Below are 27,403 nucleotides of genomic sequence, written 5' to 3'. Positions count from 1 at the left end.
GTATTCTTGGAGAACAGGTGAGGTCCCTACAGACAGGAAGTGGGCAAATGTTCCCATCTTCAAAAATGGGGAAAAGGGGAGACCCAGGTAACTACCACCTGGTAAGTTTGACTTCAATACCAGGGAAGGTCCTAGAACAGATAATTCAACAGTTCTGTGAGCATTTAGAAAAGGATGCTGTGATTACTATGACCCAGCATGAGTTTCTCAAAAATAGGTCATGCCAAACCAATCTGGAATTACAAACGTGGATCAGGGAAATATTGTGGACACAGTGTATCTTGATTTCAGTAAGGCTTTTGACAAAGTCTCCTGTGATATTCTCTCAAGGAAGCTGGTAAAATGTGGGTTGAAGGCGGTAACTGTTAGGTGGATTTGCAGCTGGCTGACTGACGGAACCCAAAGAGTACTCATTAATGGTTCCTTGTCATCCTGGAAAAAAGTGACAAGTGGGGAGGCAGGGTTCTCTTTATAAATGTCTTGGATGAAAGAATCGAGGGAATGCTCATAAAACCTGCAGATGACACCAAACTGGAAGAGGTAGCTAATGTTGCAGGAAACACAAACAGAATTCAAAATGACCTTAACAGATTGGAGAACTGGGTGCAAAATGAATTTCAAAAGGGACAAATGTAAGGTTCTACACCTAGGGAGGAAGAACCAGATGCACAAATATATAATGGGGTTTACTAGAAGTACATGTGAAAAGGATCTAGGTAGGGGTCTTGGTGGACCACAAGCTTAACATGAGTCAATAGTGTGATGCAGCAGCAAAAAACCTAAAGCTATTATCGGCTGCATCAACAGAAGTAGAGTCCAGATCAAAAAGTAATAGTACCACTGTATTCTGCCTTGGTCGGACCACCCGTGGAATACTGTGTCCAATTCTAGGCACCACAATTTAAGAAGGATGGTGACAAGCTGGAACGTGTGCAGAGGAGGGAAACCAAGATGATCAAGGGTTTGGAAACTAAGCCTTATGAGGAGTGCTTGAAGGAGCTGGGTATGTTTAGCCTGGAAAAGAGGAGACTGAGAGGAGATATGATGCCCATCTTCAAATATCTCAAGGGCTGTCACGTGGAAGAGGAAATAAGCTTGTTTTCTTCTCTGGAGGGTAGGACTTGAACCAATCGCTTCAAGTTACAAGAAAGGAGATTCCGACTAAACATTAAAAAAAAACTTTCTGACAGTAAGAGCTGTTCGACTGTGGAACAGACTCCCACAAGAAGTGGTGGACTCCCCTTTCCTGGAAGTTTTTCAACAGAGTTTGGATGGCCATCTCTCCTGGATGCTTTAGCTGAGATTTCTGCATTGCAAGGGGTTGGACTAGATTGCCCTTTGGGTCCCTTCCAATTCTATGATTCTTGGCTCAGATCCGAAATAAGTGTGTCATTAACATACTGATGATACTGTGTTAAAACAGCATTGGAAGCAAGGTGGTACCTTGTGGCATCCCATAGAATCACTAGCAGGAACTGAATTATAGGCAACCCTGCAGGCAGGAGCGGAACATTGCCTCCAACTTCCAACCCACTAATGAATTATTTTATTTATGTAACAAAAATTTTTATGCCACTTGATCATAACAAAACATCCTAGCGATTTACACTAAGCGAGTTTAGTAACACACCATGGTTAATGGTATCAAAAGCCACACCTTGCCACACTGCAAACAGCTTGTTAAAGAGTCAGTATGGAGTGTCTTCATTTGTTCTAGGTGAATACTATGAATATGGCCCAGAAAGTGTCTTGATAAATTGGAAGCTCTCTGCCCCCAAAAGCAACTGATATGAGGCAGAGCTCTCTACTTTCTTACCTGGTAGTGTTGGCATAATCCTGAACTTGGAGTCAACTGCTCATCTCAGTGTAACTGCCACTGTGATAGTGCACTCCAATCATTTCCTTAAATGTGTCACTTGAGCTTGGTCCATAATTTTTTTTATTAGCTAGCAGTAAGGATTCAGGAACTGCTCTTTGCCAAGGAACTGAAATAGCATGAAAAGGCTAGCAGTATCCAGTATGAAAAAAAAATGAAAACTAGCTCTGGCGAGCATCCGGAATGAAATGCTGAGTAGGTGCAAATGTATAAGTGATGTATTGTTGTGAGAGGACCTCTTGGAGCATACACTTATTTATTTAATTTAATGGATTTTAAAAGTTGCTATTCTGGGAAGGCCCATTCAAAGTGGGTTACAACATTCAGAACCCCCACAATGGGTGAACAATAAATAAGCTATAGAGACACAAACCTGTTTTAAAAAACAACAACTCCCCACAATTAAAACAATGACAACCAGACAACAAACAATAATATCTCATGCCTGGAATAAATTTGCCAAAACCAGACCAGGATTCCCCAGTCAGCTCAAAATCCAGTATCGCTCCCAAACAGCATATTTGACCTTTGAGAGGGAGTGCTACCCCATCCATTACCAGCTGTAATCCTCCTCCTGGAGCTGAGATCTCCCAACCCACCATGCCTATGTCTTGCTCAGAGTTAATTGCAGTTTGTTTGCCTTTGTCAATCCCAGAGCGGCCTCCAAGCATCTGTTCAAATTTTCAACAGCCTCTCTGGGGTCAGAAGAGGGAACCAAAAGGTAGAAGTGAGTGGTACCCATTATTGGATGTCTTCCTCCAGCATCTTCATGTAGATGTTGGATAGAATGGGGGTTAATCTAGAGCCCTGCAGAGCCCCATAAATCAGTAGTCATGGGGAAGAGCAAAAGTCTCCCCGCATCACCTACTGAGTACATCCATCCAGGAAGGACTGAAAACACTTTAAAGCAGCTCAACCCCAACAGGTGGCCCAGGAAGTTACCATGATCAGTGGTACTGAATGCTGCTGCAAGGGCCAGGAGTACTAACAGGGTAGCACACACACCCTGTTCACCCTCAGGCACCTGCTGGGGTGACTGAGACTGTGTCCATTCCAAAACCAGGGCTGGAATGGATTTAAATAATCAGCTTCATCCATAGCCTGGAGCTATGTGTCCACCAGCCTCTCAATCACTTCCCCTAGAAAAGACAGATTTCGGGACTTGTCAATAATTCTTCAGAATAACAAATTTTAAATCCAGCTTTTTAAAGGAGTAGCCTTACTAACACCTCCTTGAGGCAGCTCTCCTTCCCTTAGGGAGGCACCAAGTCATGATCTTGATGTTTTCACTAGCCCAGAATCAAGCAAGCAGGTGGTAGCCTCATAGCTCCAAGGAGCCTGCCCACAACTTAACCACTTGAAATTTATGGCATCCTTTGCCCACACACCCCATGTTGGTGTATCAGTGCCTTGTTTTTCTATTTGGCAAATGAGGAATGTTTGTAGCAGTTCTGACTGAAGCTCAGGGAGAGGCAGGTTAACCTCTTTGAAGCTGTTAGATTTTTGAACTTCCTGTTTTGCTTCCTGTTTTAAAACAAGTACGGGGCATTCTAGTCAAACAGTATAGGATCACACAGAATAATAATAATAATAATAATAATAATAATAATAATAATAATAATAATTTATTTGTACCCCGCCCATCTGGCTGGGTCTCCCCAGCCACTCTGGGCGGCTTCCAACAAATATTAAAATTATTAAAACAGTACATTATAAAAGAGCAGAACTTGATTGAAGCCCTTCTAAAGAGCTTTCTCCCTCTTTGCTAGCTTCTGGACTGACAGGAGTGAGGCTATTCTTGTTTATCTAATTTCAAGTGGTTCCTTCAGATAACCAAGACCCCAGACTATTTAGGGCTGTAAACACTAGCTCTTTGAATAGTGCCTGAAAACAAGCTGGTAACTAATGTACTGTTCTAAGGCCAGTCTGGTACGGCTGCTCCAGCCAGTATTAATCAGTAAACTGGCTCCCATGCTTTAAATTAACTTAATTTCTTTTAGGCAGCATCCAAAGGCACATCCATGTTAACAGTAGTCACACCAGTGACCTGGGAAGGAAACCAGAGGCTCCTGGGGGGATTTAAATGGGTATGTTTTAAAATGCTTGGTCCAGTGGAAAGTGGGTTTGGATATGTGTGCCTTTGGAATGGTGTAGGCTAGGTCAGGATAGGCAATACCCCTCTGCTTGCTCTCTTGATCCTTACTGAAAACTTAATAATAATGCAGAATGTCTTCATAATAGGTTTCTCATTTCTTCATTTGTATTTAGTCTGTTAAATACAAACACCATTCATATTGATTGCTGAGCATTTTTCATTTAGAAAGTGCTTACAGGTTCAATAATTGTGGATTTAGTGGGGCATAATTATCGAAGTTCTTTGTGATATATATAACAAGGCATGTGCTGGTTCAGCTGACAGTGTTATGTTATGGTCTGAATACCTATTTCTGGGGATGATAGTCTTCTCATCTTTCCTCTCCCCTCTCTACTGCACTATCAACTCCATGACATCCTCCCACTTTACACACCCCAAAGCAAACTGAATTTTTAAAAGCCACAGAATCAAGAGCACATGTACAGACCCTCCAAGTGTCCTGTTTTTCCAGGAACATCCCTGATTTAGAGAAGCCTTCCCGGTTTCTGATTTTGAATGCCACACTTTTCCTTAGGATGTGCCTATTTTCACTGGAGAAATGTTGCAGGGTATGGAGTTATCCAACCCCTGAGCCATTTGAAGGCGAACCTGTATAGGGATTTTTTTTAAAAAAAATGTTTAATGTTTTATTATGTTTTTATTTATGTTGGAAGCTGCCCAGAGTGCTGGGGCAACCCAATAAGATGTGTGGGGTATAAATAGTAAAATTATCATTATGGAATGGGATGTCCCTATATTCATTGGAGAAATGTTGGAGGGTATGCATTTGGACCTCCCCCCCCCGTAAGGGCTAATATAATTTATGTGGTGAGGTGACAGCTTCCCAGAGATAGGCTAATTACTTGATAAGCAGACTCCTCTGCGACAGAGAGCCTTGTAGGTTAAAAGGTGCTATATATTATAGAAGAATACCGAGCAGACATCTGATAAAATTGTTCCATTGAGGATTTTTGGCCTGATAACATTTTCCCCTCTCTCTCCTTCTTTTCTCCCTTCGTCACACACATGTAAGGCCCTTGTGGTATACTGGTCAGAGCCATGCTGGCCTTTGAGATGCAATCTTTCTGTTTCCACTACCTCTCCAAATAAGGAATAGCAAGATGTCAAGTCTACTCCCAGTGTTAATATTTAAAATACTTAAACTTAAAGCTTGGTTTATTCACTGGGGCAGTGTTTTTCAACCACTGTTCCGCGGCACACTAGTGTGCCGCGAGATGTTGCCTGGTGTGCCGCGGGAAAAATTGAAAAATTACTTTATATATAGTCAATATAGGCACAGAGTTAATTTTTTTAACATTTTCTAATGGTGGTGTGCCTCGTGATTTTTTTCATGAAACAAGTGTGCCTTTGCCCAAAAAAAGGTTGAAAAACACTGCACTGGGGGAATATTTTAATGCAAGTCATCCATCACCTATTTGAATGCTTTGAAACGGAAGTGACCGCGCTTCAGCCAACATGGGTTTTAGGGACTGGCTTACTTTCACTTTACCCACACTCTCCAAGACTATAGTGGTGCAGGAGGAGCTGTTGCTACCGCTTGACAACAGGAGCGCATCCTCCTCTGCATGTGAGTCTGTGGTCTTAAAGCAGTGGTTCTTGTTGCATTGTCAGAGATCAGCTTCTGCTGTAGTCAGCTGACTGTTGCTTGAAGGAGAATAGATTGGAGTGAGGCAGCAGTGTCTCATCTTATCCCCAAAATAAAAAAAAACCTTCCAGTAGCACCTTAAGAGACCAACTAAGTTTGCTCTTGATATGAGCTTTCGTGTGCATGCACACTTCTTCAGATACACTGAGTACGGCAGACCAACACAGCTACCTACCTGTAACTCATCTCACTCCTTTTCCAAGATTGCAGAGTGAGTGGGGTAGAAAACACCAGCTCCCGCAGCATCATCTGGCCTTGTTGTAAGTGACAGTAGAAGTGAGTCCCCTCCCTTCCAAAGGAATTCCAAACATCAAGGTAAAGCAGGGTTTTATTTAGTAACACCAAATTATTACTGGAAGGTGACAATGAACACTATCCAGACAGCTGCATCTCCCCCTCTTACTTTCAACACCCAAAATAGTCTGTCAGCGTGTGAAGCCTTTTCATTGACATACCTAACTGACCATTTCCCGGGGGGGGGGGGGAGGCAAAAGAAATAAGGCTGGCCAGTGATTGGACTGAAATTATAGTGTCAAGTAAATAGAAAAACACATGAGGTGCCCAGATGAAGGAAACCATCATAGCCTTTCTCTTGGAAGCCATTCACTCTAGTGACATCGTATAAAATAGAAATAACATATTGAAAACCACTGACTGGAAAATGAGAGCTTCAAAGCAATTTTATATTCACACCATTTTCACTCGGTCATATGTCAAAGCTTTACAAAAACTACAATTTCAGCAAGCATAGAGCTCCATAAGTCCCAATTGCCCATAAGAAGGTATGTTTATGTGGTGTTTTGTTTTTTTAAAATAGAATTTGGAAATCTGCATTAAATGAAAAGCGTGGAGTGTGGCTTTCATTTTAAGTATATCCTTCTTATTTGAACCTAAAGTTGGAACAACTTGGAAATTTTGGGTGTTTTTTTGTTGATAGCTTTGCCGAATTATTTAGCTCAGCACTCAGTGCTAGTGACCAGACAGATGCCCCAGGGAAAACAAAATGATCAGAGTGTCAGTCACACCCAAGCACCTGTTAACTGGAGATACACTGCATGGATGTTTGACTTATAAGTTTCCATAGCTAATAACTGCTGATAGATCCCTATTTCACATTAATTGGTCTAATTTTTGGCATACACAAAACACCTGTGTACGAATGTTTGCTTAAATGTATATTGCACTTTCCCCGTGAAAGTGCAAAGCTGCGTCTTGGTTTCCGAATGTTTTGGAAGTCGAACAGACTTCTGGAACGGATTCTGTTCGACCTCCGCAGTACCACTGTACACTAAATCATTACTTCTTATAAACTTCTCTTAAAACCTTCAGACACCTGACAGAAAATAGAAATGTGTCTTCACTGTCTGCTATGGCAATAGCAATAGCTCTTCCCCTCTGCTAGAGTTAGGGAAGCACTTTGCGGTTTCTAAGAGCCAGGCCTCAGCAGAAATGAGATCACATTTATTTCCTTAATCTCTAGTACCAGATTTCTAGGGGTTTAGGGGTTTATCATATCAATAGTCTGTTTACCCTCTAGACTTGCGTATTCGGGTCTTAAGCAACCCCCCCCCCCTATAGCATTTGTGGTTTAGGAGGAGGTGGGGTCAGCATTCGCTGTGAAGAGCAACAAACAGCATTAACTCCCTGCCTTCCAGTGCATCACTGTTCCAAAGATGTTCAGAGCATGGAATGAGCTTGCAATTAATATGGAAAATGAATAGCTGAGCTATAAATGGGCTCGCTGGGAGAGTTGCAGAGCCCATGGAGGGACCATTAATGTGTTGCCACGTTATTGGTGCTAATCACTTAAAATGTGCTCCTTTATTAGTAGCTTTAATGAGAGCCACTTAAACTGTGCATTAAAAAGAGGAACTGCAGAGAAGGACGATGAACTGGGTGGCAGGCACTCATAATTCTAATTGAAATGCTTTTAGTATGGGAGGGGGGGGGAGTTGCCAGAAGCCAGTAATTCTTTGCACTTTTAAAACCCTCTTCCATTATGTAGCATCAATTAGTGTTTTGTTGTTCAAGTGTTGGAATTATATTTTGCTCCCTGTATGCTTCCTCCTCTTCTCTACCTCCACTCCCAGCATTCTACCCCTGCCTGCCCACTGGGACCTGTTTAATCAGCAGCATATAGTGGAAGCATTGACTGACGCAAAATCCTAAGGCTAGAGAGTGAGTTACTTCAGTGCCATGAGTCATGACCAGGATCATAAAATCATAGAATCGTAGAGTTGAAAAGGACCGCAAGGGTCATCCAGTCCAACCTTCTTCAACGCAGGAATCTCATCCATAACAGATGGCCGCCCAACCTCTGCTTAAAAACCTTCAAGAAAGGAGAGTCCACAACCTTCCAAGGGAGACTGTTCCAGTATCAAACGCCTCTTACTGTCAGAAAGTTTTCCCTGATGTTTAGCCAGAATCTCCTTTGGATCCATCTAAGAGTAGAAAAATATCTTACACTCCCAGATGCCATTCTGAAGCCAGCAGCACATTGACACTAGCATCTGCCTTGTGCAATAATGAGAAAATGTAAATTCCTGGGTGCCAGAAGCAAATGCCAGGTGCTCTTGGGGAATTTTCCAAGTCCGCTTCCACATTATCCCAGCAGAATTCAGTTGTGCAGCATGTGCTGGAGCCAGAGCCCACAGTGGTGTTGCCTTCGAGATAAGGTCCTTATTTTCCAATTTTCACAACAAACTCTTAACAGTACTCCCCTTCAGAGACATGTACAGTGAGGACAACTTTATCAGGGACCATTTCTTATAAGCATTAACATATTTGGTCACAGTGATAGAAAACAGACAAGATTGTGCTCTCTGGCTGTATTTTCCGTGGTTTGCCTCATTTTTCAAACTAGTTTATCCTTCTCCCAGCACAAATGTTGCATCTGACACCTCCATTTTTTCATGCTTCAGGTGAGTCCCCAGATTTGCTTTTGCACATGTAACCAAACAAATTACTGCTCGAAAACAAAATTTATCATCTTCCTATATTGACTTATGGCCCAGTTATGGTAATGGGTCTGGAGAAGCCTTTGGCTAGCACACTTCCTTCCCCTCCCTTCTCCTTCTGCACACATGTAAAGGAGATTGAAATCCTCTGCCATCAGAGGCATGATTCAGTGGTAGAGCATTTATTTTGCACGCAGAAGGTCTCAGTTTTATCTCAAGGTTTTATCTGAAACCCTTCAGAGCCATTACCAGCCAATCTGAATGATACTGAGCTAGATGGACCCAGTGGTCTGACTCTGTACAAGGCAGCTTCCAAGACTCCTAATTTGGAGAACAGGATTCTTCTAGCCATGGTTAGTTGATTTAATAAATGTGTTTATAACTGCATGTCATACAGTACAATACTTACAATAAAATACAAATCTAAAACATTGTAAGACAACAAGTGTTTGTAAGCAGGTGGCGCTGTGGTCTAAACCACAGAGCCCAGGGCTTGCCAATAGGAACGTCGGCGGTTCGAATCCCTGTGACGGGGTGAGCTCCCGTCGCTCGGTCCCTGCTCCTGCCAACCTAGCAGTTTGAAAGCACGTCAAAGTGCAAGTAGATGAATAGGTACCGCTCTGGCAGGAAGGTAAACGGCGTTTCCGTGTGCTGCTCTGGTTCGCCAGAAGCGGCTTAGTCATGCTGGCCACATGACCCGGAAGCTGTACGCCGGCTCCCTCAGCCAGTAAAGCGAGATGAGCGCCACAACCCCAGAGTCGTCCACAACTGGACCCAGCAGTCAGGGGTACCTTTGCCTTTACCTTTAAGACAACAAAATGATATTACATGCAGTATTAAAAGCTGACTTCATGCCAGGAAGATACAAAAAATATCCAAACCAGACCGAAAAAACAATAATTCTGCAACTTCAATCTCATTTGTTTACTAAAGGCTACATTGCATATTTAAAACATTTTATAACCCATGAGGAATGTTGTCTGGCTTATGTCCTGAAGAATTGCATTCCATAATTGTGGAGCCACTGCCAATAATGCTGTCATCCATGTGCTCTCCAGTCTCACCTTGATAGGTGAACACCTCAGTAGGGCTTCAGAGGTATGGGTAGGCAGATAGGGATGCTGGTGGTCCTTCAAAGAACCTGACCCCATGCTATTTAGAGCTTTAAAGGTCATCACTAGCTGCCTAAGGTTGAAGCCATTGCCACTGGAATCCATGGCATAGGTGCAAAGGAGGTTTATTATTGTATATTTTTTGAATTCCAAATGCAATCAGAAGAGCCAGCAGAAGATATTGTGGTATCAGAACAAGGCAGGTACAATCATCCACACGTGGTGGCATTTTGTACTTTAATTGATGAGTGTCTCCTTCAGGAAAGTGTAGCGTTTCTGCCAGAGGGCATTCAGACCCTACACATCTGGTTACAGACATTGAAAGGACTTAAATATGCAGGCACAGCAGGAACTTTTAAATCGGTAGTACCTATAGGTGAAAACCTTTGCATGTTGATGGAAGTGATGTGCATAGCAGGATGTGGAGTCTCCACATAGTACTTGCTAATGTAAGGGTTCCGTCTGGATCGACAAAGTATTATGAGAGGAGCAATAATTGAATTGAAAGGGCATGAGCATTTGTGTAAAGGACACAGCTTTTCTTCTGAACAAGGGGTTATTCAGTGCTGACGTGACAGATGCCCTATTCCAGACACTCTTCCTCTGAAGCATGTTATTTAGAAGGAGAGGAAGGTGCTCCAGACTTAAACTGAAGCCATTCTTTAGACTCCAGAGCTTGAACCAAGGAGAGGAAAAAATGAGGACACGAAAAGGGAGATTAAATCATTCTCTCAGGATGTGTTTTATGCTGCCACTAATGGAAGACTGAAGCCAGCAAGGCATTCTCAGCTTGGTATAGCTATAATAGCAGGATTGGAAATAGAAACGTCATTGAAGTTGGAGGCCTACAAGGTCATTGTCTGCTGCAACATAGTTTGAAAAACCGAAAATAGAAGTGACATGTAGCAGTGAGGGTACTGTTCACAACGCCTGAAAATCGCCACTGCACATAGCTGCACGTGTTGCTTTTGACGACGAGCCAATTTGTTAAAACTCTTTTAAGAGTTTTAATTTGTTAAAACTGTTTTATATGGCAGTATAGGTTTTCGCAGATCAAGATACTAAAGCTGGAGATGTGTGGCATTGACACAAGGCATACTGAAAGGAACAGGATGTTGGCCATGCCTTAGTTGTGTGGGACAGTTACATTTCTACTAGATTATGCTCGTCTCAAAGTGGGTGATCTGCCTTGGATTCTATTGCCGGCACTTCAGAGTAAAGGAGGACTAGTTTGGGTGCAGTGGAATTCAACAATACTCTCTATTCCTCAGCAAAATATCGGGTCAATATTTCTGATTATAGATGTGGAAACAAAGCTGCACAGTGTGTCTCTCAACCTGAGTGTGATTAGATCTACATAATGGTTGCACATGACCTTGCGATTGGAAGAGTGGTCTTGACGATACAAGCAAAGGAAAGCTTTCAGAATTCAGTAACCACTTTGGAGGATTTCACACAAAATGGCCCATTCAGTACTTACTCAATCTGGAATACTAGTTTGCTGCAGGGCTATTCAGAAAGATGGTTTCAGGGATATATCTGAACCTTTGCAAGCACGTGCACCGGATTCAGCATTCAAGATTTCTATAGCAGCTGGCAGAAGAGCAGGGGCATAGGAAGGGAGGGGCAGAGGGGGCGGGCTGCCCCGGGTTCCACTCTGGGAGGGATGACAAGATGGCCCCTACCTCCCCTCAGCTGTAGAGCGGCCGAGAGGCGCATGCTTGTGCGGCGTCCATAGGGGCTGCCGCTCTTTCTCGCCGTCCATACAGGATGCTGCTCACGTGGCAGCCTGTACGGTTGCCGTGCAAGGTGCAGCCCATACGGGCTATGCTGCTCCGGGTGCCAGAGAGGGTTCCTCCGCCACTGCTGCAGAGTAGTTTAAAAGAACAAACTACCTTATATCAGTGGTAGTTTTGTGAGACTCAGCATTTTTTCTTCATGCTTCAGGTGCATTCATGTAACATGCTTCATAGCAGCATATTTCCTGCTGATTTGAGGGAGCACAAACCCCCACTTGAGAACATTCTTCTTAGTACTAACCATGAAATGTGTAAAGGCCTGCTGAGGAGGAGGCGGATAGAGTTGTGGAGAAATGTAACCTTAAGGATGATGATAGCATATTAACTTGGGTACTCTACAGCCTAAAGTAACACACACAAGTTGCTCCGTAAGATACCAGCTAAAGCCCAACTGTTGCAGTTACAGTTGATGTTCAGTAAGTGTCATATTAAATGGGGTTTTGCCACCAAGAAGGCCCTGCCTCTGGTGACGATGTTTTCCCAAGGTTGGTTGGTAATGGGTAAGGAAAAAACACACGCTTAGAAGCCTTTTATGCTTCTGTCATATACAAATTCTGTTAAATAAATAAAAAAGGTGTTCCTGAGCCATTTGTGGCTTTGTACTATAGTGCTTTGTACTATAATGAATTATGGTGCTGGAGGAGACTCTTTATCAAAGATCAAAGTTATCCATCCTTAAAGAAATCAGCCCTGAGTGCTCACTGGAAGGACAGATCCTGAAGTTGAGGCTCCAGTACTTTGGCCACCTCATGAGAAGAGAAGACTCCCTGGAAAAGACCTTGATGTTGGGAAAGATGGAGGGCACAAGGAGAAGGGGACGACAGAGGATGAGATGGTTGGACAATGTTCTCGAAGCGACTAGCATGAGTTTGGCCAAACTGCGGGAGGCAGTGAAAGATAGGTGTGCCTGGCATGCTCTGGTCCATGGGGTCACGAAGAGTCAGACACGACTGAACAACAACAACTATAGTGCCAGCATCTTGAATTGTGCCTGATAGCTCAGTAACAGCCAGTGCTGTATGTTGAGGATGGGTGTAATATAATCTCATATTGCTGCCCCACACATGACAACATAATTTTACATCCGTTGCAGCTCCCTTCCATTCCATTTTGAAGGGATGCACACACTCACACTCCTGCCATGATGGTTTCCCATAGCAATCTATGCAATGCAGGAATCTTTTTGCTCATTGTGGGGCTCATACCCACAACCTTGAGATTAAGAGTCTCATGCTCTACCAACAAAGCTATTCAGTATTTTTTATACTCACACACACGGTGGTATCCAAAGTTAGTCATACATAGAATAGATCTTTTTAAGTTAAAGGACATTAGTAACTTTAATCCATTAATTTCAGTAGGTCTACAGTGAGCAAAATCCAACCCAGAGGATAAGGTGATAAAACTGTTTTTGGACAGAAGTTGAGAGATTAGACAAACAATCATGTGTAGAAAACTGGCATGGGAGAAAAAATAGTTTGAGCTGGATTTGAGCTAGTAGAGAGTATTTTTCACAGGGAAACTTAGCTCTGTGATCCATCACCTGCAGTCTGCATACTGTCAGAGAAACAGTCTTGACACCACCTGCTGTTTGTGTGGATTAGGCTGAAAGTGCAGCTTCTGTTTCCAGTAGGTTTTGCTTCCCTCCAGAGATTACCAAGCAAAACTACCATGTTTCCACCTTTCCCCACTTTCCTGCTTGCACAAACCTAGGGGCTCTGCCTACTGATTCATGTTCATCTGGTCATAGTTAGTCTGAGCATGTTCAAAACATATTTATTTGAGTTTGTGGGTGGGTGGGGCAGGGAGCTCCCTATTACACATTATTACTTTCCATTATTATTATTTATTATTATTATTGTATTCCACCCTATACCCATAGATCTCAGGGCAGTTCGCAACATAAAATCACAATATAAAAGACACAAAATACATCATAAAAACCCAAACAACCCAATAATCCCCCCCCTTTCACAGCACGTTTAAAAGGCCTAGTTAAACAGGAACATTTTTGCCTGGCACTCAAAGGTGTATAATGAAGGCGTGAGCTGAACCTTCCTGGGGAAAGCATTCCACAAACGGAACCACTGCAGAAAAGGCCTGTCCTTGTGTTGCCACCCGCTGGACCTCTCATGGACTTTGAGGAGGCACACAAAGAAGGGCTTCAGAAGATGACCTCAGAGTCCAGGTAGGTTCATATGGAGAGAGCCCGTCCTTGTGCATCTTACTTGCCTTGTTTGAACTTTGAGGGTTTATGGTGGTGCCGCCTCCCCAACCCCTACCCCCTTGGAGCTTTCATACATACATGAGAAAAATGATGCTGTTGGCACTTCCTCTAGGTAGTCAAAGGGGATTGATTCCCTTGGGATACAAAATCATAGACTCGTAGAGTTGGAAGCGGGCCTGAGGGTCAGTGATGGTAATAGTTTCTCTCCTGAATCCTCCTGCAGGATTTTTCCCCGGGAGCTCCCAAGGGTGCGACGCCTTCCTCCGCCACAAGATGACCCTCATTTCACCATCTATCTTGAAGAAATACGGCATCCCCTTTGACCGGGTATGTATGGATAATGTTTCAGGACACCCACAGGTTTTCAGAGAATGCTGATCGAGAGCTGAATCCTCCAGCATACTGTTATGGTACGTTAAGCACTCAAAAGTAGGGTTCTGAGCTAGGTTCAATGTTCTGGTTGTGGGAAATAACTTGATGATGATGCATTTTTACTTCCAGATACACATCTAAAAAATTTGTTCTATTATTGTGAACCCTTTGAGATCCATGGCGGTTTGAGATTGTAGTGGTTGAAAAAGAGCCATCAAAACTAGTACCGTGGAACTTGTGAAGCATGGCACTCTTAATTCCTTCCTCAGCTGCCCATCTGGCTGGGTTTCCCAATTGAAGAAACCCAATTGAAATTGATCTAGACAATCGGCATTACCCAAGAGTGCCTGATGTTGTCTGGCAAACCCACCACCATATATTTGAGACCAGTTGATAGCTAGAATAATTCTCATGGTTGAAGGAAGTGCTTTTTGTTTGATGGCCTTGACCAAGTCTCTCAGCCTTACTGTTGGGAGGATAAAATGGGACCACTTTCATGTCTGCTACCCTAAATCTGTGCAAAAATGGAATAAAAAGCTGTAGCACAAGATCCTGCCAGGAACATTAGCTCCATTCTGCTTCTCTTCATTTTTCATTGTTCTTCTCAAAGGAGTAAATTCCGTTCCCTTCCCCCATTCCCTGCAGGGGAGGAATTGTGTTGGAATCCTACAAGGACTTCACCTCTCCAGTCGACCATTTTTCTTTCCCAGTTGAACTGTTGATGTTTAAGGTAGTTTGTAGTTGTGAGAATATAGAAGACAGATTTAAGCAAAGCATGCATTGGCCATTAAGCAACCTGCATAGGTCTTTTCCAGTGTGTAATGATGTCTTCATTGAAAATGGAGTGTGAAGAATCATTTCAGCTTTCAGCATGAAAAATAGTGCTATAAAAGTTTTCCTGAAATGCATACCTCTCTTTACGCTTCCTAATTATTTTAAGGATGTAGGAAGTTTAGTGCAGTCTTAAACTCCACCTGAGAAAGGGGTATCACACAGTCCTGAAAGGAATGGCTGTTCACAGTAGGGAAGAATATGACTTGTGGCACACCAGAGAGGGTGTTCTATCTTTGGCATTAAGACTTTGTGTTCAGCCTGCTTTTTCTGACACTTTATTTGTCAGACTGAGTAGATGTTGGTCAGGCTGCAGCATTTACACAGAACATGGGAGAGAGCCCTTGCAAAATCTCCACGTTAGCTATGTGGGAAACTGGCATATAATTCTGTTTAAATGTGCACACAATGCAAGAATAGAGGCCTCTTAAAGGCTGGTGAATCTCTGAATGCTGAATGCCTTTTCTTTTGAAGGCAGGGGAAGGTTGGCCTTCAGATTACGAGGGCCTGGCCCCCAGCAGGGGAGGGATGTTGCTTTCCTGACAGCTCCTTGCTCCTCCTCTGAGGCCACATTGTGGTAAGGTGATGCAGGAGGACCTCCTTTGTGTAATCAGCCTGGGCCCCAAGCAAGTCCAACCTAACTTAAAGCAGCAGCCTTCTCCAGAAGTGGTCTCCATTCACGGAAAGCAAGCCAAAGGTTCCTCCCACTTCTCCCTCCACAGATGCATCAAAATTCCTGGCAGGCTTCAAACAGGGCAAATACCTGGGTGTTTATAAATCTTAGTAATGGTATTTACTTCTCTAAAGAAATCAGATCGATACCTGAGCTTTTTAATAATTAAAAATGTGTATTTCTGTAATCCGCTATTGATTTCTCCATTTATTCTGTGAAGGCCTTGCAGAAGTCAGTAAATTCAGGGCTTTTCACTGTGAGTGGCAGTCGGTGCTGGCTTTTCCTCAATAGTTATTACTTTTCTACCCAAGCCCATCCGTCACCTGGAGTGCTTTTCTAATTTATTGGCGGGATAATGTTGACAGCAGTGATGTGAGGAGGATATGCACTGTGGGTCTTGGGATGAAGACACAGGGATGTAGATTTTCTGACAGGAGCATAATCTCTCTGTCTGCTTAACTTAACTGTCTGCAGCTTTGCCTTGATTTATGAACAGGTTCAAATGGAGCTGGGCACCAGAGGCCAGGCCTGAACTTCTCTCACCTGTATCGGGAGAAGCGGAGGAATACAAAGCCTCTTACAGTAGTGCCGTCAGGCTGGCTCTCCTCAGGGGAGGGGAGGGAGGTCATGAGTGCAGATGGTTGTCCCTCTTAAACATTCTTTTGAGTAAAGTCCTCATGCTTAAGAATTAGGCTGTGACACATTAGCACCTCAGTAAGGCGCAACAGCATTTTAACCAGTCACTTATCATGCCTCAGGAGCATTGCTTGCTGCTGGTCCTGCCTCAGTCAGGGCTGGCTGAGGACATTTTGGCCCATCAGGTAGAAAAATCCTTATGGCATTTCCCCTTCTTATGTTAGTTAATGCCCAACTCAGCCAGTTGGAAAGTTTTTGTACAAATATGTGGCAATAAGGATAGAGACAACCAATCCAGAGGAAACAACAAACTTTATTTATTTGCATAGCCTACAGGCCATTGCATCAACCAATCCAGAGGGTGGCAGGCTAGTTGGTGATGCTCAGCAGACCTGATGTTAATTGTTTTTCAATGGAACCCCAGTTTTTAAAGCAAACACCCAAGTTGTGAGTACATGGAGGTGTGTAGAAGGCTTTCTTTTATGTGTGAGCCAGTTTCCCACTTCTGTGGTTGTCCAAATCAAATCAAATGATCTGAGGAATCAAACTCTCTTTCCCTCTGAAATGAGGAAAGCCAGATGTTTTAAGACCTCAGCTCCCCAATTATATAATAAGTAAGGATGTGGTTTTCCCCAAACCTCTCCACTCTGGTGGCAGAGAAACGATAAAAGTGGGTACCATTCATATTCTCTCTCTCTCTCTCTCTCTCTCTCTCTCTCTCTCACACACACACACACACACAGTGCTGTTTCAAACGTGATGGATATGAAATTGGTGCTTGACATCCTGGTTCTTTAATCTCACCCTATGAAAGTTTGTCCCACTCTTGATTTCTTCCTTGGTACCTCTGATTTAGATGTGTCACATGTGTAGTATAAGTGAAAGGGGAATGATTTAGGGGAAAGTGGGGAAAATCTTTGTGAAAGACACAAAAACTTGAAAGCAGAGTTACTGTATTGTGGATTTTTGTGGGTGCTTGAAACTACAGTTCTTCTCTAGTGTTTGATTCCCCCAATGTACAAAAATGCCTATGTTTTGAGTTTACAGTTGCTGATATATGTTCAGCGCTGCTTGACAGGACTTGGACTACAGCTGCCTGATATGCTGTACTTGAGACTGGCAAATAATGGTTTTAGAGTAGAGGTCAACTCTTTTTGCCTGGACTTGATAACTAAGCCAAAAATTGTGGTTGCCAGAAACATGCCCTCTACTTGCTGCTTGGGATGCTTCTCTCTGCAAGGACAAGGACAATCTTTCGCTCCCCTTCCCAGCTCCAAGATGTCTTGGCAAGGCACTGCTTGCAGAAGCCTCCACTTTTCCAACTACAGAGCTGGGAAGAGTTGAGGGGGCTGATTAATTTGTTCCTCTGGAGTGCTTTGCAAATGCAGTGGCCAAACAATCTCCAGTCTTCCTCTTAACACTGGAACTGGAGAGGGGAATAAGAGTTGCCATGCTGCTGCAGAGACAGCCCTTCTTCCATTCTCTCTCCCCCCACCCCCACAGGAGCACCTAAGTTTGGGAAGAATACCTGGGGCCTGTCATATGAGGATGCTGCACATTTGCCATGGCAACTGAAATTGCCAGACTCAATACTGTCACTTCAATCCCCTTCTGCACACAGTGACAGCATTTCTGTAGTTTATGGTGGTCTTGAGATTTTTTTTTTTAATATTTCATAGAATCATAGAGTTGAAAGGGAACCAAGGGTCATCTAGTCCAACCCCTGCAATGCTGGAATTTCAGCTAAAGCATGCATGACAGGTGGTTGTCCAACCTCTGCTTAAAAACCTCCAGGGAAGGAGAGTCCGCCACCTCTTGTGGGAGTGTGTTCCACTGTAAAAAACAGCTCTTACTGTCATAAAGTGTTGTTTAGTCGGAATCTCCTTTCTTGTAACTTGAAGACATTGGTTTGAGTCCTTCCCTCCAGAGCAAGAGAAAACAAGCTTGTTCCCTCTTCCCTGTGATAGCCCTTGAGATATTTGAAGATGGATATCATATCTCCTCTTAGTCGCCTCATTTCCAGGCTAAACATACCCAGCTCCTTCAACCATTCCTCATAAGGCTTCGTTTCCAGACCCTTGATCAGCTTGTTTGCCCTCCTCTGCACATGTTCCAGCTTGTCAACACCCTTCTTAAATTGTGGTGCCCAGAAATTAACACAGAACTCCAAGGCAGAATAGAGTGGTACTATTACTTCCCTTGATCTGGACACAATACTTCTGTTGATGCAGGCTAGAATAGCATTAGCTTTTTTTGCTGCTGCCTCACACTGTTGACTCATGTTAAGCTTATGGTCCACCAAGACTCCTAGATGCTTTTCATATGTACTACTGGCAAGCTAGGTGTCCCCCCACCTTAGATGTGTGCAGCTGGTTTATAACCTGGCATTTGTCCACATTGAAATTCATTTCGTCAGTTTGGGCCCAGGTCTCCAATCCTGTTAAGGTCATTTTGAAATCTGATTCTGTCTTTTGCGGCATTGGCTACCCCTCCCAGTTTGGTGCCATCTGCAAATTTGATGAGCATCCTCTCAATTCCTTCATCCAAGTCATTTACAAAGACGCTGAACAACAACGGGCCCCGGACAGAACCCTGCGGCACCCACTTACCACTTTTCCCCAGGATGACGAGGAACCATTAATGAGTACTCTTTTGGCCTTCCCAGCACACGAAAAGATTGTGGGGCTTGGATTTCAGGCAGCATAATGCCAATGTGGGGGGAGTTCGTTGGGACCCTGGTGGGGCATATAAAGAGTTTATTGCAGGTCACCTCGGTTGGTGAATGTCTGCATTTCCTCCCTGCATTAGTTTGTTCCCATGATAATTCCTTGTGGGAAACCATTTTTTTAGAAGTGGTAGCCGTCTTTCCTAACAGTTCCCACAAATATATACAGAGAATCCTGAAAGCAGCCGTGGGTCACCATAATCAGCCCACCATCTTGGTTTCAGTGAAGAGGTGCTTCTTGTCACCTCTCTTACTACAAATACAGATTTATTTCTTTCGAAAGGTCACATTGCCTTGGTTGAAGCTTTGGTTCCTCATTGCTTGATAATGGCACATTCTTTTCTTCCTTCCCCATTTTCAGATCACCCAAGAAGCCGGAGAGTTCATGATTACTTTTCCTTATGGCTACCATGCAGGATTTAACCACGGGTTCAACTGTGCGGAGTCCACCAACTTTGCCACGCTTCGGTGGATCGACTATGGCAAGATGGCCACCCAAGTAAGTTCCCACATCCTGGTTCTTTTGTTGGTATGGGGCAAATTACAAGGCATGCCTTGCAAATTGGGAGCCAGTCTGCCTGGCACAGGTTTTTTGCTGCTTTTCTTGCTGATAAACTGTGACCGAACCATTGAGTTCACACCAGCATCATGGTCCATTGAGAGCCAGTGTGGTGTAGTGGTTAAGAGCAGTAGATTCGTAATCTGGGGAACCGGGTTCGCATCTCCGCTCCTCCACATGCAGCTGCTGGGTGACCTTGGGCTGGGTGACCTTGCTGATGTTTTCAAAGCCACTTCAAACTCTGGTTTTAAAAACTTTTTTTCAGATGGGAACCCTGCCTAGTGTTAACAGATAGAGTTAGCATATATAAGGCTTAACCACAGTCAAGGCAAGCAAGGAGCGGGTGTGTATGTGGAACATGTGCTGGGGTTGGAAAAGAGTGCACACTCCTCAGGCTGGCTCCCAGTTAGCAAACCATGGTTTCCTGGGGTTTATGTGAATCAGACAGCATCTTCCATCTATTTCTGACAGGTGTAATAATAATAATAATAATAATAATAATAATAATAATAATTATTATTATACCCCACACATCTGACTGGGTTTCCCAAGCCACTCTGCGGCTTACAGCACATTAAAAATTGTAAAACAGTAGACATTAAGCTGCTTGTTTGTACGCCTGGAGCCTCTGTCACTGCGCCCAATGGTTCTTTTCCCTTTGATGCGGCTAACATGGCACACTGGTGCAAGCCCTAGCTTTCCTCAGATAGTGTGCTCCAGTGTAACAATATGTTTGTGTCTGTCAGTAATTTTCAAAGTGTGTGCCATGAGAGAACTACTTGTGTGTGAGAGAGAAAACAGTTAAATGTTTAATAGGTCCTGGTTGGGCCAGAGTACCTGTCCCACAGAGAAAGCTGTCTGCTGTATCTCTGCTTGATTTACTGCTCTTTGCCTCTTTCCAATTAGCCTCCACTGTGGGCAGATAATTCTGAGATGTGACCACCAGCTATTCCTGAAACAGACTAGCCCTTTCTGGACCAGGTTGACTACTGCTACTTTATAAGAGAAACATTGACTTGTGGAGAAATGGGTTGGGCTTTAGTCGGGTAGTCAGTTTCTACTCTTGCACCTGAAAAGTTTTATTTTCAGACTATGTAAGAGTTGAGGGTTATTCCAGTTCTGAATTGGGGATTGGGTCTCTAATTCCAGGTCTCTGGGAAATCACTGGTGCAAGTGAAGCACACAGGAGAAATTGTAATTCAAGACTCAGTTTTAAAGTAGTGCTGAGGCCTAAGTACAAAATTGTGTCTGAAGACCTTCCGTTTTAAAACAAAGCATGCTAATCTAAGCAGATTTTATTATTAGAGGACTTGGAATCTGATCCTGTCTGCTGTGGCCTTGCTTGCTAGGTTTTTACCCCCAACACCTCTAATTTCATTGTTTTGGACCCCAGAAAATGGTAATTTGTCATGGAAATTCTGAGAAGAGTTTTAACTACGGCAGGTGCCAGTGGGCAACTGTTCTAATATTAAAAGCAATTTTGGGCTTAGCCATGTGTTCAAAAACAAGTGACATTTGGGAAGTGGAGACTTTAGATTGAGGCTCCGTGCTTACATTGTTGGGCGTTGTAGCGTGAAATTACTGAACAAGCAGTGATGGGGAGAGTTTCCAATCCACTCTAGGTAGGGCGACCTAGGGAGGAGGAGATGCCCCAGCTGTTCACTTTTTATCACAAGGGGCAGCAGTGCTTCTCTTTCCACACTGACAATCACCCCACAGTGCATGCTCACTTAGTTGGTGTATCCAGAATGGTAATTTGGCTTTTCAGAATTTCTGCCTTTAGGGAAACCTTTCCATGTCAACTTCCCCACTGAAGAGTCTCTGCTCTGGAACACTTTCCAAGTGCAATTGCTCATACTGGCATCCGACAATGCTGCTGCCCCAGGTCAATAGAGAGTGCCCTTCCAGCAAGCCCCAAACTCCCTTCCAGATTGATAACACTGGGCAGGCCCGTCTTTCAGAAGATCTTGTGATCCCGTCGAGGAACTTCTTATAAGCTTCCAATATGTTAGGAACAAAGGTAGAAGACTTTAGCTGAGGGAAAGTTGTATAGAAGGAAAAGGGAATGTAAGCCTATTTCATTCTGTGATACTTCAGTCACAAAGAACCCTGGCTCCTTTGATGGAACCTGCTGGGCTTCAGCCTTGCCTCCAGACCTGGGAACCAGAGTCTACTCCGAGGAGGAGCCAGGATGAAAAACAATACACAGAGAAATGAAGGGGTGGGGGGAGAGGAAATGGACATTTTAAGGCTTTGGGGCGTGGAGCAGCATCTGGGAGGTAGCCAAACATCCTCTCCTGCAACAGGGTAGCAGGGTTTTTGGACAACAGGGCCTCTCTCCTCTAACTTTGCTTGGATTCCTTTATCTTCAGGTGAAATAAACTGATAAGTGATTGTGAATAACGCACACAAAATAAAGCAAGTGACTAACATGCAGTAAGAGTGGAAGGAAACAAATCTTCCCTTTTCTGAAATCCATGAAGCTCCAAGTGAACCTTGAGAATCAGAAGCTGTGGATCTTGCAGACATGATTCTTCTGAGTTATGTTTTTATTTTTCAAGGATATATTATTTATTGGAATAGATTAGGATATAAATCTAATAGGCAAAAAACCATGCTTATTTATTTGTTATTAAGAAATTCGTTACACTGAATTCCCTGGGTTTACTCCCAGGTAGGTGTGCATAGGATTGATTGTCTTCTGTTTCTTCCTAACAGTGCTGTGGTTTACATACTATCTTGAAGCCCAAATAAATCCTCTTTTTACATTACTGCAGCTTTTCTCTTAGGAAAAAACCCCAACTATTTTCCCAGCTGATTGTCTGTGTCCACACTTAGGGCATTCATGCATATGTGGGTCACTGTTTCCATGTTTGGCTTTGTCTGTACACGAGCAGTTTCAATTCCATGCCTCCAAAGACTGTTGGGTATTTCTCATTCACTACTTGGTGCTGCTTAAAAGGATGTATATTGTTGTCCCCTCAATTGGCACTTCCCCACCCATTATAAGTTTCAGAAACTTATGGGCTGGTGTGTAGCTATTTGTTAACTTGTTTGCTCACACCTTATTATTTTTTTGAAATGCAAGTTTTTCAGTATTATTTGAAAAAAATAAATGTTTAAAAAAGTTTACTGCAGGCAGTGATTTGGAATAGCTTTTCATATGAAGTGGTTCCCCCCCCCCCAAGCATTCCTGGTTTTCCCTTTCCCCATGCCTTTATCCAGAAGGAGATTAAAAAATAAAATAAAAGCTGTTTTGTGCAAGAAAAGAGCAGTTGTAAAAATAAACAATGACAAATGTGCCAGCTGATTGAGAAGGGCAGGCTGCATCCTTTTCTACTGGCTGATCGAAACAAACTAGGGGTGTGATGATCGAAAGCACCCAGCAAAACATTACCAATATATATATTAAAAAACCTACCCACATAGTGTGCTACACTGCACCCACAGTCAGGCAACATGTAAATTTATCATAGAATCTTAGAGTTGGAAGGGACCCCAAGGGTCATCTAGTCCGACCCCCTACAATGCAGGAATCTCAGCTAAAGCATTCATGACAGATAGCCATCCAAACTCTGCTTTAAAACCTCCACAGACTAAGAGTTCACAACCCCCCATGGGAGACCGTTCCACTGTCAAACAGCTCTTACTGTCCGAAAGTTTTTCCTGATGCTTAGTCGCAATCTCCTTTCTTGTAACTTGAAGACATTGGTTCGAGTCCTCCCCTCCAGAGCAGGAGAAAACAAGCTTGTTCCTTCTTCCATGTGACAGCCCTTGAGATATTTGAAGATGGCGCTCGTATCTCCTCTCAGTCTCCTCTTTTCCATGCTAAGCATACCCAGCTCCTTCAAGCACTCCTCGTAAGGCCCTTGATTTCCAGACCCTTGATCATCTTGGTTGCCTTCCTCTGCACATGTTCCAGCTTGTCACCATCCTTCTTAAATTGTGGTGCCCAGAATTGGGCACAGTATTCCAGGTGTGGTCTAACCAAGGCAGAATAGAGTGGTATAGAATGAATAGAGAATAGAGTGTTATTCTTATATTGGATCTCATTATTGATGGATTGGCAAAATCTAAATTTAGTGGGAGAAAGGTACGGGCTGCTCCTTTGATCTGGTGGATACCACCACACACACACACACACACACACACAGCTTCAGTTCCATGTTAAACTCCAGGGTGGATGGATCAGAAACATGTACCATCATGTACAAAATTATTCCACAACGATGTGAGAGACTGATAAAGTTCTACAGAAAATGATTACTTCAAGTTATTGTTGCTAAAGGTGGTTCTACAAGCTTTTGGCTTTATTTCTGTTAAATAAATCATGACAGTGTAATGTGTCATGTGTTGTTGTTTATCTGAGGTTGTATTTACCTGATTTTAAGACGTGCTTAGGAATGGATGATTGTTATTATGTCTTCATATACAAAACCACAGAATTCAAAGAGGAAGCACTTTCTTTTTCCCATGACTATAGTTTGTGTCCCTGAGGTTGCACCAATTCTCACTCTTAAATGTGAGATAGGTTTGTTAAAAGAAAAACATCCATACTCGTGATTGTACCAGACTGTATGTTCTGTATGTAAAGTTATACATATATCTATGTTCTTAAAGCAGTTAAGGAAGTTTAGGATATGCAAAGATGACTATTTCATTTATTTTACTCTTTGCTGAATCTCTGGTGTGGTATTCCTGAATCTCTGGTGGAGCATGTTTTCCACTATGGCAGGTTCCCTTTTCTCCTCCAGATGTTTCTGGCAACTCCCACCACCCCTGACCATTGCCATTGCTTGCGAGGAATGATGTAAGTTGTAGTTCGGCAACATCTGGAAGCCCAAAGACTCCCAGCTCCTGACTTATGGTTTCAGAACATCTAGAGTATTTACATTTCACCTCCTACCTGCAGTCAACACTATGTTTGCCAGTGTGCTCTTTAGTTACTCACACTTGAGTGATTATACACAAACCTAAAGCAAGCAGCACTAATAACTCACTGGACCGATGTTGCTGCTAACTATGGCAGGACACAATTTGCCTGCGCTTCACAAATGCACATGGGGGGGAATTTAATGATCGGCTCATTAGAAGTGAGTTCCACTGTAATTGTTGGACAAGCATTGGTATTAACAGGAAATGTGCTCTTCTGTGGCAGGTTTAAAGTTGCAAAGTTGGCTACTGGGAAGAAAAGCAGATTATACCTGAGAGAATCCACAAGTAGGCCTTCTAAACTCTCTGATTTAACTGAAAATTGGCCTGCTGAATCTTAATGTGTGTATATATCTGCACTACAGTCATAATTGCTTTTGCTGCCATGGCTTTATATATGTGGACCACTCATAGTTTCCTTCTCTCAGGGGAGAAGAACCACCTACTTAACTCAGGTAGGGCAGAATTGTGAAGATTAATGAACTAAGGATTATACCGTATTTTTCGCTCCATAAGATGCACTTTTCCCCTCCTAAAAAGTAAGGGGAGAGGTGCAGGGGAGGAACAACGACCTCTTCCGACCACAGGCTCTAATGTCTTGCGGGGGCGGGCAGTGGCAGAAGTGGGGGCAGACGGACAAGTGGCCAAAACGGCTTTTGGCCCCCCCTACCCACAAGAGATCAGAGCTTTCTCTACAGGGAGCCAGGAAGGAGGGTTCTGCTCCTTCTTCCCGGCTCCCTGTACAGCAGAAGCGGGGGCAGACAGACAAACAGTCGAAAGGGCTTTTGGCCGTCTGCCCCCGCCCCCCTCTGACACTCGCAAGAACAGGGATCGGGGCCGTGGTTGGAAGAGGCACAGTACCCGGCCCTTTCCTTCCCGGCCTTTGCCTGGAGCGCTGGAGGGGGGGGGGGGGGCGCGCACCTCTAAAAACATAAGTGCGTCTTATGGTTGGGTGTGTCTTATGGAGCGAAAAATACGGTAAGCAAAATTATTGATGGTGCATCTAGCACCAGCACAAATAAGCTTTAGAAATGGCTTTCTGACGTTTTCCGCAAACCTAGTGTGCCTTCAAGGCTAATATTTGGAGCTGCAATCTGGTTAAATAAATTCAAAGCTAATTATTGATTCAGTTTGCATATGGGTAGAGGCAATATTTCGGAAGAAGTAATTTTCCTTTGGTTTTAGATGATATGCACATGTATCGTAGCTGGCATCATCTTAGAAGAGGCATTTCTTCTGATTGAGAAATGGGAGAATGCCACTTTCAAGACAGTGCTTGCTACTTTCCTGTTTTATAAGCACAAGCTTGCTTGCTTGCTAAAAAAAAAGAGCTTTATCATTGTTCCCACGGGGCAATCTCCTTGTCATTTTTTTAAGTGCTTGGCAGCTGGGATGCTGAGTGCAGCCAAACCACTACTTGGAGCTTTGGTTTCAGTTAGAAAAGAGGTGGTAGTGTGGAGATCCATTGGGTCTCCTTTCTGAAAAGTAAGCCCCCCTCTGAAAAATCACCCAGATTTTACCACATTGGCGGACTAAGCCTCTAGCAACGGTATTGGTGTGAGGAAGAGAGAGTTGTGTGAGAGAAATTGATATTCAGCCTTGCCCCACGTTAAACACGGCAGCCCTACTTACTAATATTAGTACGATTTTCCTCAGCCTTGGGAGTGGCAGGCAAATACACCATGCTTTTAGCCCAGTGCATTTTTTAGATGTCTGTATCTCTTAGGGGCTACAAACCTTTTTGAGCCCATGGGCTTATTCAAAATGTTGAGAGTGCTGTGGGCATCAGCCCCTCTGGTTACTCCTCTCCTGCTTCCTAGTTGCTCCCCCTGCCTTGTGTGTGTTTATTTATATTTCCAACCTTCTTGTCACCAATTGATGCCATGCTTCGATGAGAAGACATTGCAGTAGGCGGTGAAAGATCTTTTGGTCCCATAGGGTAGAATTCAAAGAGAGAAACCAATAGCTTTTATTGGCCAGCTTGTGCTCATAGAATAGCATACGAGTTTTCGAACTGCACAAAGCTATTCAGTGTGCAGAATCAAAAAGCAACTCCGTTTGATACATATTTTGTATCAATTTACATATTCAGTAGCTAGCCTGCTTCTTTGCATTCGCCCTGTAGATAATAGGCACAAAAATATTTGTGTTATTTTGCAAATTACAAGAAGTGCTTCACAAAACATTCAGCAGCAGGTTCAGATTGCACTGAGAGCGTTCAGTTCAAGAATGTGGATTGTGACCAATAAGCCGAAGTCTCTTGCTCAAACCTCGCCTTGTCTCACTTCTAGGACGAAACCAGTCCTTGAACCACCTGCAAATGCTTCCTCAGCCAGTCACTTGTAAAGTGGCTTGTAATGTAACATGGCTTTCTCCTTTTTTGTCTCGAGGGGTTTTTCTTGGTTCTTCAGTGTTGGTTTCTGTTGAGTGTGATTGTCTGTCTCTCTGCCTTCCTGGCTGTCTCTGATTCCTAACTCTTAGAATTGAATTCTCACCCCCCCCCCCCCATCCTTTCAGCATACAGCAGTGGGAACCCTGACAGAATCCCTGCTCACACAGCAAGGGATGGCTTTGTAAGTAACAGGTAGCGTCTCGCTGCTTCCTCTGTGCTTAATTTTATTTTTGCATTACTTCAAATCCAAGTGTTACTTGACTGGATTGCTCATTACAGAGTCTGTCATGCAGCGATAATGCCACAACACTGATAGTGTTGAGATGCTGCTTCTCTCCTCTTCCAGTTAATTTTCTTCCATTTGAATAATCTTTTCTAGGTTTATTTTTTTAATTTTGAAATCATTTTGTCTCCCCTCTATTAGCTGTGTGCATGTGTCTTACGACTTGACAGCCTCTCTATGTGCTTTTCCGTGTTTCTTGTGCCACAGTTGGTCAGGCTAGTTCCAGAAC

At 43.4% G+C, this 27,403-nt stretch overlaps 1 protein-coding gene across 3 annotated transcripts in view; it reads left to right on the top strand.

Moving 5' to 3' along the window:
• The window catches only part of KDM4B (lysine demethylase 4B), a 147,036-nt gene that overhangs the window by 37,378 nt on the left and 82,255 nt on the right, over positions 1-27,403 (top strand). For all 3 annotated transcript variants that reach the window (XR_004425788.1, XM_033136950.1, XM_033136951.1), the window contains exons 6-7: positions 13,995-14,098; positions 19,370-19,507. Coding sequence is in view for 2 of the 3 variants with exons in the window: in XM_033136950.1 (XP_032992841.1) it covers positions 13,995-14,098; positions 19,370-19,507 (242 nt within the window). In the remaining variant the exon portion in view is untranslated. The remainder of the gene's footprint in view (positions 1-13,994; positions 14,099-19,369; positions 19,508-27,403) is intronic.

Source organism: Lacerta agilis, chromosome 18 (assembly GCF_009819535.1).
Source record: "Lacerta agilis isolate rLacAgi1 chromosome 18, rLacAgi1.pri, whole genome shotgun sequence".
Classification (NCBI taxonomy): Eukaryota; Metazoa; Chordata; class Lepidosauria; order Squamata; family Lacertidae; genus Lacerta; species Lacerta agilis.
Note: the sequence above shows the minus strand (reverse complement) of the source record. Positions and strands in the feature narration are given on the sequence as shown.